At 45.4% G+C, this 12,484-nt stretch overlaps 1 protein-coding gene across 3 annotated transcripts in view; it reads left to right on the top strand.

The window, feature by feature from the left end:
- Positions 1 to 12,484, top strand: part of MTR4 (RNA helicase, ATP-dependent, SK12/DOB1 protein) — an 84,259-nt gene that overhangs the window by 40,080 nt on the left and 31,695 nt on the right. For 2 of the 3 annotated variants that reach the window (XM_087399366.1, XM_087399368.1), the window contains 6 exons: positions 7,216 to 7,339; positions 7,533 to 7,830; positions 8,253 to 8,410; positions 8,536 to 8,682; positions 8,859 to 9,091; positions 9,335 to 9,599. In XM_087399366.1, coding sequence (XP_087255492.1) covers positions 7,216 to 7,339; positions 7,533 to 7,830; positions 8,253 to 8,410; positions 8,536 to 8,682; positions 8,859 to 9,091; positions 9,335 to 9,599 — 1,225 coding nt within the window. The remainder of the gene's footprint in view (positions 1 to 7,215; positions 7,340 to 7,532; positions 7,831 to 8,252; positions 8,411 to 8,535; positions 8,683 to 8,858; positions 9,092 to 9,334; positions 9,600 to 12,484) is intronic. The other variant, XM_087399367.1, reaches the window with a different exon arrangement.

Below are 12,484 nucleotides of genomic sequence, written 5' to 3'. Positions count from 1 at the left end.
GTAGGAGGGTGAGGTCGTCATCCGGATAGATTCTGGTTCCTTTCAAAGTCACTCTTGTGTTCACGAGGGTCTTCCTGTCCATGGCTGTCTTGAACTTCAGCACTAGTGGCTTTGTAGGTGCTTCAGGTTTGCCTACCGTATAGGCTGTCTCGCATGTGTGATTGATCCCCATTTTTGTGGCCCATTGGATATAGAGATCATGGAGACCATGCCCTTGCCACTACGACAAACGGCTAAAATGTGACATCTTCACGTCTCATCAAAGAGCTACCATGGCCTTTGGATGAGCATTCGCATTACTTGCTTGAGTCTGTTAAGAGATTTTGAGATTATTAGCTTAGATAAGCACTCAGCAAAGGCCTTAGCCAGCCCTTTGCTTCAGCCCATAGCGGCTTCTACGAGCACTTCTATTGATTGGTCTCATAGGTCCGCGAGGCCTCTTGAAAGACGACTCTCTCTCTCTCTCTCTCTCTCTCTCTCTCTCTCTCTCTCTCTCCTTGATGAGATCACATCCTTTGTTGATCGCCTAGGAGGAGAGGGCTCCCTATTGGCTGATCTGATGGTAAAGATACTACTACACGCAGATGACATAGTCCTTATTTCATCCTCAGTTGAGGGATTGCAAAAACACTTGGAGGCCTTGGAGATGTTCTGTAGAGAGAGGGACCTGACATTCAATCTTGGGAAAACCAAGGCTATGATCTTCAATACATCCCAAACAGTGCTTCATCAACATCGATGTAGACATAGTTTCACATACCGAGGGGAGCTAGTGGAGATAGTGTAGTCCTACACGTACCTAGGAGCAGTATTCATGGGACCAGGCTTCACGATGACCCATGCACGACTCACAAGTGGGAAGGGTGCCCTGGCTAGATTAGAGAGACAGTGCTTCTAGGCGCATTTCCAGGATCCACCGACAAAGGGCTGGCTCTTTGACACTCTCGTGAGACTGACTGCCATGTATGCAGCACCTTTTTGGGAGAGTGACCTTTCAGCTACTGACTGGAAGGGATTTGAGAGGCTACAGGTGATCATGGGATCTAGGATGATTCGGAGTAAGCCTTCGGCTCCCCATGAGATCATATATGCAGAGTTCGCCATGACACCTCTCTAGGTGGAGGCCCTCTTTTAGATTGTGACCTTTCTCCACAGAGTTTGGGCCCTATCTCAGTGGAGATTACCAAGATTGGCACTGGAGTCATCCCGATGACCGGCAGAGAGAGGCGTTGATACAGCATGGTATGCGCGGGTGTCCACATGGTTTGATAGCCACGGTATCCAAATGGATAGGCTCCCCCCCTTTCAGTACAGCATGGATGCACCACCGGAGCTCCTTTCACATGATGAGATGAACCGTATCATACGGTTAGACCTTCTCCAGCTCCATACATCTCGGGCTTGGGGGGGGGGGTCAAGAGTTTCCCACCAAGACCCAGTTCTACCATGACCAGTTTTTGAGGATATCGGAGTAGGGATTTATCATCAGGCTCCAGTACCTCGAGGATAAGAGAGTCGCACACGCCCTGCGGATTGCTATCGGACAGATATGAGTCTTGTCCTACCAGTTGTGGATTGAGGCCGGGAGAGCGGCTGGCATACCTAGAGAGCAGTGGGTCTGTAGACTATGCACGATGGGGGAGGTCGAGTCGAGGAGCATTGACTATGTGTCTGTCCTGCCTATTATGAGATTCGAGGACGATACCATTGTCTCTTTCAGGAGGGGCTCGGCTTCGGACCACTTACACGGTCCCTGACCAGGTTTGCATTGGGCTCTACCTGATTGAGATGCGGAGACATAGGGATTCCCTTGTGCGACAGAGGCCAGAGATCAGCTACAGTTGATGGCTCAGGACACCAAGCTAGACCTAGCACAGACACGTCACTGATTTTTACGCATCCAAGCCAACGCCAGATGAGATCGAGGGGGAGGAGCTCGAGGAAACGAGAGCAATATGGATGTGTAGTTAGATTGGTCACCAGGATACGTTTGGATGAGAGATGCGGAGACCACACACGACACGTTGGGCGACCAAAGCACGCACGATTGAGGTCCGACCTATCTCAGCCCTCCTCAGAGGGGACCGCTAGAGACGAGGCATTACTCTTGATGTAGCCCACTGGATACAGAGATCCAAGAGAGCGCGCCGCCCGCCATCGCGGGAAACTGCCCGACAGACACAGATTTGTGAGCTCTTTGCATCACATTAGAGGGCCATCAGGGAGACGGGCTATGTGTAACCTACACATGTACTTGGAGCTGTGGCTTTGAGCAGACTTGATTGCTCTTTTTTCCTACTATTTTGTACTATCTTTTTGCATTCTTAGCACTTAGTACTCAGCAAGGGCCTTAGTGTGCCCTTTGCTTTTAGCCCACAGTGGCTTGTATGGGCTACATAGATTTTGTACTTTGTCTCATAGACCCGCGAGGTCTCCTGAAGACATTAATACACCTTTCTTTCTTTCTCTCCACAATGTCTGGGCCTTACCTAGAGGGAGATTAGTGAGATTGGCATCAGAGTCATCTATACAACTAGTTGAGAGTGGGGTTAGCATGTCTTGGTATGGACACATATCCAAATGGTTTCGCAGCTAGGGCATCTAGATGGACCTTCTTTTCCCCTTTCTATACAGCTTAGATTCCCCTGATCATTTGATCCCAAGGGATGAGATCAACCGTATTATACGGTTGGACCTACTCTAGCTTTATATGTCACAGACTTGGGGGGGAGATCAGGAGTTTCTTGCCAAGACCCGATTCTACCGTGATCACTTCCTGAGAGTATTAGTGGATGGAGTGATTGTTACCCCAGTACCTGCAGGAAAGTCGAGTCTTATACACCCTGAGGATCACTATTAGACAGTTGCGGGTTTCGTCCCATCAGCTGAGGATTGAGGGAGAGAGAGCCACAAATACACGTAGAGAGCAACGCATATGCAGACTATGCACATTGCAGCAGGTGGAGATAAAGGAGCACGTCTTGTGTACTTGCCTTGTATATTATGAGATTCGAGGACAATATCTCGCCCTATTTCAAGAGGGACATGGGTTTGGGCCTCTCTCCTGGGTGATTCATTTCTAGGATCTTGTTTGCATTGGTCTCTATTTGATGGAGGCATGGCATAGAGAGACCTTGTTGCGTTGTATCAGAGAGCAGGAGGAGATAGTGACACATGAGACTGAGCTAGATCGAGCTCAACGACATGTCACTGATTTTTACGCATTTGACTCTGCCGTATTAGCGGACATGCAAATTTCACCTTGTGAAGTTTTGGTCCAAGTTGCGGCCTGTTGGTATTGCGATAATTCTTTCTATCTTAAATGGTGCGTTGCCCTACCAACTAGATTTAGATTTAGATGCTCGTTTGGGAGAGACTAAAATGAAATCGTTTAGACTTCACAAGTAGTTGTAGCTTGAATGAAGAGATTTGGACTACTTTTTGATTAGCCTTCTCCTTTAGTGCTAGCCTTCGTCATGGCTGAGTTTGCCCTTCACCTTCGGAGTGCCGACAGAAACTCAGTACGAAGACTTTGTATAAATGGATGCTCAAGTATGTGTGGGTGTGTGGATTTGTATGTGTGAGAGCATACTTTTATACTATGGTCTACACCCACTGTTGGGCACTGATGACGTCAGTGGGGATGTCATAGTAGCTAGTCCCTGCTATGCATGATGGAGTTTATGGTTCTCAATCTTATGAGTGACTCTCGTGAGATTGAAACTGCACTATGTTGTGTTTTTAGAGGATGAGTTTGGGAATGTTCCTGGATTCGTCTAGGTATATGCTTCTGCCGTATTAGCGGACATGCAAATTTCACCTTGTGAAGTTTTCGTCCAAGTTGCGGCGTGTTGGTATTGCGATAAATCTTTCTATCTTAAATGGTGCGTTGCCCTACCAGCTAGATTTAGATTTAGATGCTCGTTTGGGAGAGACTAAAATGAAATCGTTTAGACTTCACAAGCAGTTGTAGCTTGAATGAAGAGATTTGGACTACTTTTTGATTAGCCTTCTCCTTTAGTGCTAGCCTTCGTCATGGCTGAGTTTGCCCTTCACCTCCGGAGTGCCGACAGAAACTCAGTACGAAGACTTTGTATAAATGGATGCTCAAGTATGTGTGGGCGTGTGGATTTGTATGTGTGAGAGCATACTTTTATACTATGGTCTACACCCATTGTTGGGCACTGATGACGTCAGTGGGGATGTCATAGTAGCTAGTCCCTGCTATGCATGATGGAGTTTATGGTTCTCAATCTTATGAGTGACTCTCGTGAGATTGAAACTGCACTATGTTGTGTTTTTAGAGGATGAGTTTGGGAATGTTCCTGGATTCATCTAGGTATTTGACTCTGCCCCTAGGCACAGCAGCGTAGAGGAGGAGGAGATAGATGATCTAAGGGGCGAGTGAGTCAGTGGGATGAGACGATGACAAGGAAAGATGCAAGAGCCACACATGATGCAGAGACGGAGCAGGGTACACACGATGGAGTTTCAGCCCATCACAGCTATATTGGGGGGGATTGCCCAATCAGAGGTGTCACTATCGACATGGGCCGCTGGATACAGAGATCATGGAACCCACGCCCCCCGCCGCAAAGAGAGAACACTTGCTAGACACAGATACGAGACATTTTGGCAGCTCATAGGAGTGCCACCCCGGCACCGGGTTATATATTTTGACTCTGAGATTGATTACTAGTTTTGACTCTTATATTTTGAGTCCAACCTTCCCCACCCTGGTGAAGTTTGATTTACTTCCTGGAAATTCTCTCATTTTCTCTTGTCAATTCAGTCTGTCATGGCTTCCTCTCTAAAGTAATGCATTTTACAAATAGTAGAGTATAATTTTAAGCATAGGTGATACATTTGACATGCGAAATCAGAACACAACTCCATGTAAAGCATACTGCGCTGTAGGATATCAGGACGTTTTACACTAGGTTTTATTAGATATAAATATAAGAAAACCCACATCAATACATATAATGATTGCACGTCAATTTAGAAGTCATTACTGGTAGACAAACCAGTATTACTCCAAGTTGTCATCAGGTGGAATTTTTTGTCCCCATCATCCTTTGTAAAGCAAGGACACTCCAAAGGCATGCATAGGATGGCATGCAGTGATTTTTTGCAGATCAGTTCAATTTGGATTGATAATGAAATGAAAGGTTATTTTAATGTCCTTTGGAGACCTAACATGACCTGTGGGAGTTGTCACAGCTGCAAATATTTGTTGCTGAAAACATGTGCTTTTGAGGGTCCCTACTAAGGCCCGTTGTAGCTTCTGCCAAAGAAGCAATTATTGAGCACTAATCATGTAAGTCGTGCCCTTTTCAGCCCAGCACGGTCCAATTCATGGGAGGATTGGGAGGTCTGGACTCTCCGAGTGTTGGGATTGTATAGGTCACCTTGCCATCAGTGAGTCCGCAAATGAGGAGGGGATAGGGAAGGTGTACCTTCAGCATCTGTTGGGACAGAGAGATGCCACATGGGAGTCTGCCACGGGGGCAGATCTGACAGGTATAGTAGGCCTGCCACGTGGGCTACATGCTGGCTGTCCTGATGAGCACATGGCCCTGGAAGAGGGCAAAGGCAGAAGTCTCTGCAAGGGCAGTACAGACCATGGTACTAGGTTGGTAGAAGTATCAGCAGCTGCAGACGAAATGCGAGGAGGAGGGGTCAACTGTTCTAGGGGCATTCCAGCCCTATATTAGGGGCCCTAGCCTTGGGTTCTCTCGCTCATTCACAGAGCCTCACAACATGCTGCATTGCAGACTCTTGGCCACTTAAGTTGGGGACCAAACCTTGGTCAACCCATTGAGGTAGTTTGTGAGTATAGTTGCATTGTGGCCAGCAAGAACCCTACTGTAGGCATATCCTCAATAAACGTGACCTATGAGGAGGCCTGGGAAGAGTATACACAAGGGCAAGGAGGTCGCATGAGGGGGGGGGGAGGTGTTGAGCGGGGGGGGGGGGGGGTTCTAGAAACTCAGGAGTGCACAACATTTTGCGAGTTGACAGAAGGGAACCATGGGGTTGGGAGGATATAGGAGGTGAGGGGTGTGAGAGAAAGCGAGAGGTGGAGGCTGGGAGTGCCAAGCAGGGACAGCCAACTGTAGCTTGTGGCATCCTAATTCTTCTCTTGGGAGTGCCTCTCCAGATCAGCATTGCTCTCAATTGTGATACTGATGGTAGGTCCTCACATGGTAAAGCACCTAGGACAGAACACCTTGAAGGTTAGATGACAACCAAAGGAGGCAGCATTAGGCTTACCCTTTTACCATAGACACTACCTGTCATATCACCTTGAGCTAAAGGTCAATAGCAAGCCATGGTATTCCCTACTAGTACTGTTCACACATGCCAAGGGTGTCTGCATTGTTAAGACTAGGGGCTTGCCTATGGATTTAAGCGTGACAATGATTGATGCTGGCAATGGTGAGGGCTAAGGCACTTATATAGACTCAGGTCCTTGGCTACTTATAGCTGGGCTTACAAATAACACATAGACCTTCCCTTTGATGCCCTCCTAATTGTCCTCAGCATTCCTATCAATCCCTCTAATACTGATAATTATCGGGATGTTGATTTTTTTAAAAAGAATCGAATATTATTGCACATAATTTTCAGGTCATCTATCTCTGCCAAAAAGTTATACCATATAACGAAAGACAAGATTCCTTTTATCACCTCTTCAACTCCATTGTTCCCATCACATTAGAGAGTCCTAGATGTTACCTCACGTAAGTTAAAAACGAGGTAACCAGGATTGCTTTGCATGCACGTACTGGAAATGGTGGAGGCTCAAACGAAGTCTGTAGCAGACCTATCTCTGCCATTGTAGTGATGAGCTAGGCTTTTCTAGCTGAATTGACCTTACATGAGTATTCTCTGAATATATAGATCCCCCCCCACCCTACACTTGGTCTATCCACCCTAGTCTCTTTACACAGGGGATATGTACACCTGCTGGCTGAGAGAGGCTATATCTAAAGCTTGGCTTGTTTGCAGTATGAATCATGGTGTGACTGTGGGGGAGCAGAACCAGTGTTTATTTGCGTCTATTTGTACATGCTTGGATCATTGTTGGTGTGGATGAAATTAAGAAAATAGAGGTTTTAACTGATTAATTTGATGTTGTTTTCTGTGGACAGAGCTTTTCAATTGAATTCAGAAAAGAGAGATTTTAACTGATTGATTCTCTCTGTACAGTGCTTTTCATTTGAATTACAATATGCTGCTCAACCAGATGCGATGTGAGGATAGTGATCCCGAGGCACTTCTAGGCAAATCTTTCTATCAGTTTCAGTGTGATCGTGCACTGCCACTGTTACAGGTATGGTAGATCAACTAGATGGTTGGTTTGTAAGAACCACCTTATTCATAGAAGTGAATTGATGCAGCTGGAGTATATTAGAATATATCATGCTGTTTGTAAGATGGGATTACATCACAAATAGTGAGACGATTATATTGTATTATTACTAAGTTGTTTATGAATTTGATTTTTGCATTAATTTATTGAGCAGAAAAGGGTGTCAGAGCTGGAACGGGAAAGAGATTCTATAATAATAGAAGAAGAAGACCAGGTAAAGGACTACTTTTCTTTATTGGAACAGAGCAGAAAGCTACGGAGTGAGATCAGGAGGGTAGTGTTTGGACCCCACTATTGTTTACCATATCTGCAACCAGGAAGAATTGTTCGTGTACTTGTTTGCAACACTGATCAAAATGAGGAAGCACTATCGTTAAGGGAGGAAGCGACTGTGTGGGGGGTGATAATCAATTTTGAGAAGATTCAGGGTTCCTCAGTTGAGACTGCTGAAGGTGGGTAGCATGTAGTACTTCTAAGATTTCACCTTCCTAGTGAGTTTTTATATGTTTAGAAAACATCATAGTTTTCATCTAGTTGTAGTTTAAGATAGAAAGTGCATAGGATACCTTCTTTTTACTGTGCAGCTTTGGCATTATTAAGCCAAGCAGCTTATGTGCTCAGTCATTTTGAATTGCATTTTTGTGTAGTCGTGATGGAGTTTATGGTTTTCAACCTTATGAGTGACTGTCATGAGATTGAAACTGCACTATGTTGTGTTTTAGAGGATGAGTTTGGGCATGTTCCTGGATTCATCTAGATATATTTGTTTAGTCGTGGTCTATGAGACCTCCATAGTAACAAAATTTCCCGGTGTCAGCAAGTTATCCTGAAAATGCCTGCTTGTTGAAAAGGTTGGTGGTGTTGTGCTTTTTAGTAGGCAGCACTGGAGGAAAAGCAGTGGAGAGAGGATACATGGTTGATGTTCTAGCAAACTGTGTATCGAGTCAAGGAGAAAGTAAAGGGCAAGCAGTACAGCTTGTGGATTTAGATGACACAGGAGAATCTCTAGTTGCATGTGTACCTCTCTCCCAGGTAAAGGGTCAGCCCCCTGGTCAAGCGCCAAAAGGGTTTCGCAAGTGGTTTTGATCTTTCATCACATCGCATTAAATCCTGTTGACAGGGCTCCTTGCATTTGTATTCATGTGATTGTTTGCCAGATAGAGAAGCTGAGTGCTGTTCGTATATATATTCCAAAAGATCTTCGGCCTCTTGATGCACGGGAGTCCACTTTAAAAAAAGTTTCAGAAGTTTTGCGCCGCTTTCCAGAAGGTCTGCAGATGTTGGATCCTGAAGATGACATGCATGTAAGCTTTAACTGGTGTTTGTTGAAAGTAACAAGACGTATGCTAGTTCCTTTTGCTATTTAATCCTCAGCTGTCTACTGGTTTTAGTTCTTTAAAAGCTTTGGGGGGACTTGGGATATGGCCTTTGCCACAGACACAGATATCATGTTTTTTCTTTGTGTCTTCCCTGGTTGCAGGTGGACAGCAGTGTCTATAGGAAAGCTCTTCGGAGGCTTGAAGCTGTAGAAGGTTTGCTTAAAAATCATGGGCTGGCAGCCTCTCCAGTCCTTAATGACAGGCTGAAAGCATTCCACAAGAAGAAATCTATTGCGAATTTGGTAAGAGCTGCACGCCAGGAGGTCCATGCTGCATCAAATCTTATATTTAAAGATGAACTGAAATACAGGAGACGTGTGTTGCGGCGGTTGGGGTGAGTAGCCATTGTCTTCTAATAGCTCTCCCTTTATTTTCCAGAATGCTAATATCTACTTGCATGCATTTATGAACTCTCTGGGGATCTTTTACTCTGCTAACTGGGCTATGGAACCTAAAATCTTATCACTTTCTTTTATTTTTTTTAAAAATATAATACTAACAATAAAGATGGGGAATCAAACTTTTCATTCAATGTTCAAACCTGTTCTCTCATAACTTGGATGTTTTGATTTTGAAGGTATGCTACAGCAGATGACGTCGTAGAACTGAAAGGAAAGGTTGCGTGTGAAATCACCAGTGCAGATGAGCTTATAATTTCAGAGTTAATATTCAAAGGTGTGCTGAAAGATGCTTCAATCGAGCAGGTGGTGGCACTATTGTCTTGTTTTGTTTGGCAAGAGAAAGTAAAATCAAGCTCCAAGTTAAGAGAGGATCTGGCAACCCTTCATTCACAGCTTCGAGAAATGGCAAGGAGAGTCGGAAGAGTACAATTGGAGTGCAAGGTATTTACTCAAAATGTATTCTAGCCTTTTTTTTCAAATCAAAGTTTGTTTAGGAAAACCATCTAAAGGCATGTTTTGAAAACTGCGCAATTGCCCCTTGCAGACTTGGCACTTTTCACAAAACCTAATGCAGTGGACCTTGGAGGTTTTATCCAGCTGATCTTGAAAAAGCGACTAGGCTTTGAATGTTATGGATTCTTCAATTTAAGGTTTTGCCCTTGGCATCAAGAAAGAGAGAGAGCCTTGTCAAGCTCAGTAAGGATCAAATAGGCATCCAATACTACCAATTTTGGGGTGTCACCATACTGGTGTCTGAGCCCAAAGCTTTTCTAGCTAACATTATCTCACGATTTAGTAGTGGAGCAAAGAAGAGCTAAAAAAAGCGCCGCATTGTCAAATCTATAACTAAGGCTCTGATCGGAGGATGCTCTAACCATTGGTGAGGCATGGACAGCTTTGAGAACAATGGCGTGGACTGGCCGCCACTTAGTCACCCTTTTGATTGAGAAATTTTGTAGCTTGAACGGAGAGTGTGTGGACTACTTTTTAATGCTAGCCTTCGTCATAATAGCTGAGTTTGCCCTTCACCTCGAGCGTTGACAGAAACTCAGTATGAAGACTCAAGTGTGTGTTGGTGTATATATGAGAGCATTTGTTTGTACTTTGGCCTACACCCATGATTGGGGTGTTGATGACATCTGTGGGGGGATGTCATAGTATTAAGTTTAGTTTCTGCTATGCATGAGGGGGTTTATGGTTTTCATCATTGTAAGTGATTGCACTATTTGTTGTGTTTTCAAAGGATGAGTGTGGGCATGTTCCTAGGTTCATCTCTCTCTCTCTCTCTCTCTCTCTCTCTCTCTCTCTCTCCCTCCCACGCCTCTCACCCGCTTCCACCTGCATCCGTAGATCTGGCTGCTGCTACTGCTGCAGCAGCAGCAGCTGCCTTCAGCGCACAAAGACACAACAGCAGCGCGGTCACTTCATGCAGCAGCAGGTCCATGTCCATGTCCAGGTTCGGGTTCGGTCGCATGCAGCAGCAGGTAGTCACAGTAGCAGGTTGCGTCCTGGGCAGCACAGCCAGCAGATCAGGACAATTCCAAGACAATTCCAAGTCGTGCCGCCAGCCCCTTCAAATCCTTCTCTCTTTCAAGTCCGGGTCACCCCAGGCTGGGCTGAACCCCTGGCCTAGCTTGGGGGTTAGTTTCAGCATAGGGGTTCTCAGATTTGCAAAGGTTACCATGGAGTTTCCTCAGATGAAGACATTTGCCACGATCACAGTTAGCAAACCCTCGTATTTTGTCATTGCAGCCTTGTATTTTGCCATTGCACCCACGTGTTTCGCCATTGCAGCCTTGTCAACAACCAGCCCCTATGCATTGACATTCAAGCGGAGGTTCAGTTCAGACCCACAGGAGCAAATCTATTACTTACAGCAAGAGGTAAGAGAGCTCAGGCTTCAACATGCAGCTCTTGGAAGAAAGGTGAAGGTGATGTAGAGTAATGGTAAGCAGGAAATCATTGCAAAGGTTAACACAAATGTAGCACGTCTCCATGAGCACCAATGCTTGTCCCCGCGGTCAAGGAGATGAAAGTCAGCTCAGCCAAGAAAGAGATTGCCATAGTGGCCAACAACAAAATTAATAAAGCAGATCTACATACATGTAGAAGTAAAAGAGCAGGAAGCCATAATACAAAATAAGAAGATTTTACACATTGGGGGGACTGCCTTGGCTGCCAGGAAGGATACACAGAAGACGAAAAAATCACATGCTTCAAGAACTGAATACCACAAGTTGAATGGGATTTAAATGACATCAGCTGTATAGTGCAGGCTTATTTTAGAGAGAAGGCAAGAAGAGTTAAGATTCTCCGAGAGACAAATAAGCTGAATTTTACAAGGATATGCCAGCTCAAAAAAGCAGTAATGAAATCACTAAAGTGAAGGATGCACGTAAATCGGGAAAATGGGCGGTTAGTGAGACGGACTGGCATTAATTAGAGATTTCAAATCTAAACCCATAATCTCGAGTTGAGATGCCATGTGCACTCCTTGACTCTCTGCTACTGAGAGATGTAGTAGCTGGTGTGCACTTTGTCTCATATACCCGTGAGGCCTTCTGAAGGATGTTAATATCCCTCTCGGATTGGATGAGAGCATGATTGGGGTGAAGCAGAGATGTCCCCTCTCACCAACTCTCTTCATGCTCTACATTGATGAGATCACATCTTTCATAGACCGCCTCAGAGGCGAGTGATCACTATTGGCTGACCTGATGATACATATACTAATGTATGCAGACCACATAGTCCTCATATCATCTTCAGAAGAGGGATTACAGAGACATATGGAGGCCCTAGAGATGTTTTACCGCAAGAGAGACCAGACAGTCAATCTTGGGAAAACCAAGGGTATGATCTTCAACACCTCATGTGCAATGCTACACCAACATAGCTTCACTTATTGAGGTGAGGCAGTGGAGATAGTGCAGGCCTACACATACCTGGGGGCAGTATTCACAGGGCCAATTTTCATGATGATCCATGCAGCTAGAGCACGACTCACATGAGCGCGAGGGGCCTTCGTACGTCTAGAGAGAGAGGGCTTCGAGAACTCTTCTAGGACCCACCGACAAAGAGTTGGCTCTTCAACACGTTACTGAGGCCGACTGCCATGTACACAACACCTTTTTGGGGGATTGAGCTTTCGAGGGTGGAGCAGGGAGAGCGGCAGGGATACCCAAAGAGCAAAGATTTTGCAGGCTATGCACATTGGGGGAGGTTGAGACAGAGGAGCATTCTGGCACCTACCCAACCTACTACGAGTTTTGGGGGCAATACCACTGCCTCTTGGCACAGATAGACACTACGGCGACATATCAGAG

Source organism: Dipteris shenzhenensis, chromosome 28 (genome assembly GCF_047967505.1).
Source record: "Dipteris shenzhenensis isolate YYH24624 ecotype China chromosome 28, Dip_SZ_1.0, whole genome shotgun sequence".
Taxonomy (NCBI): Eukaryota; Viridiplantae; Streptophyta; class Polypodiopsida; order Gleicheniales; family Dipteridaceae; genus Dipteris; species Dipteris shenzhenensis.
Note: the sequence above shows the minus strand (reverse complement) of the source record. Positions and strands in the feature narration are given on the sequence as shown.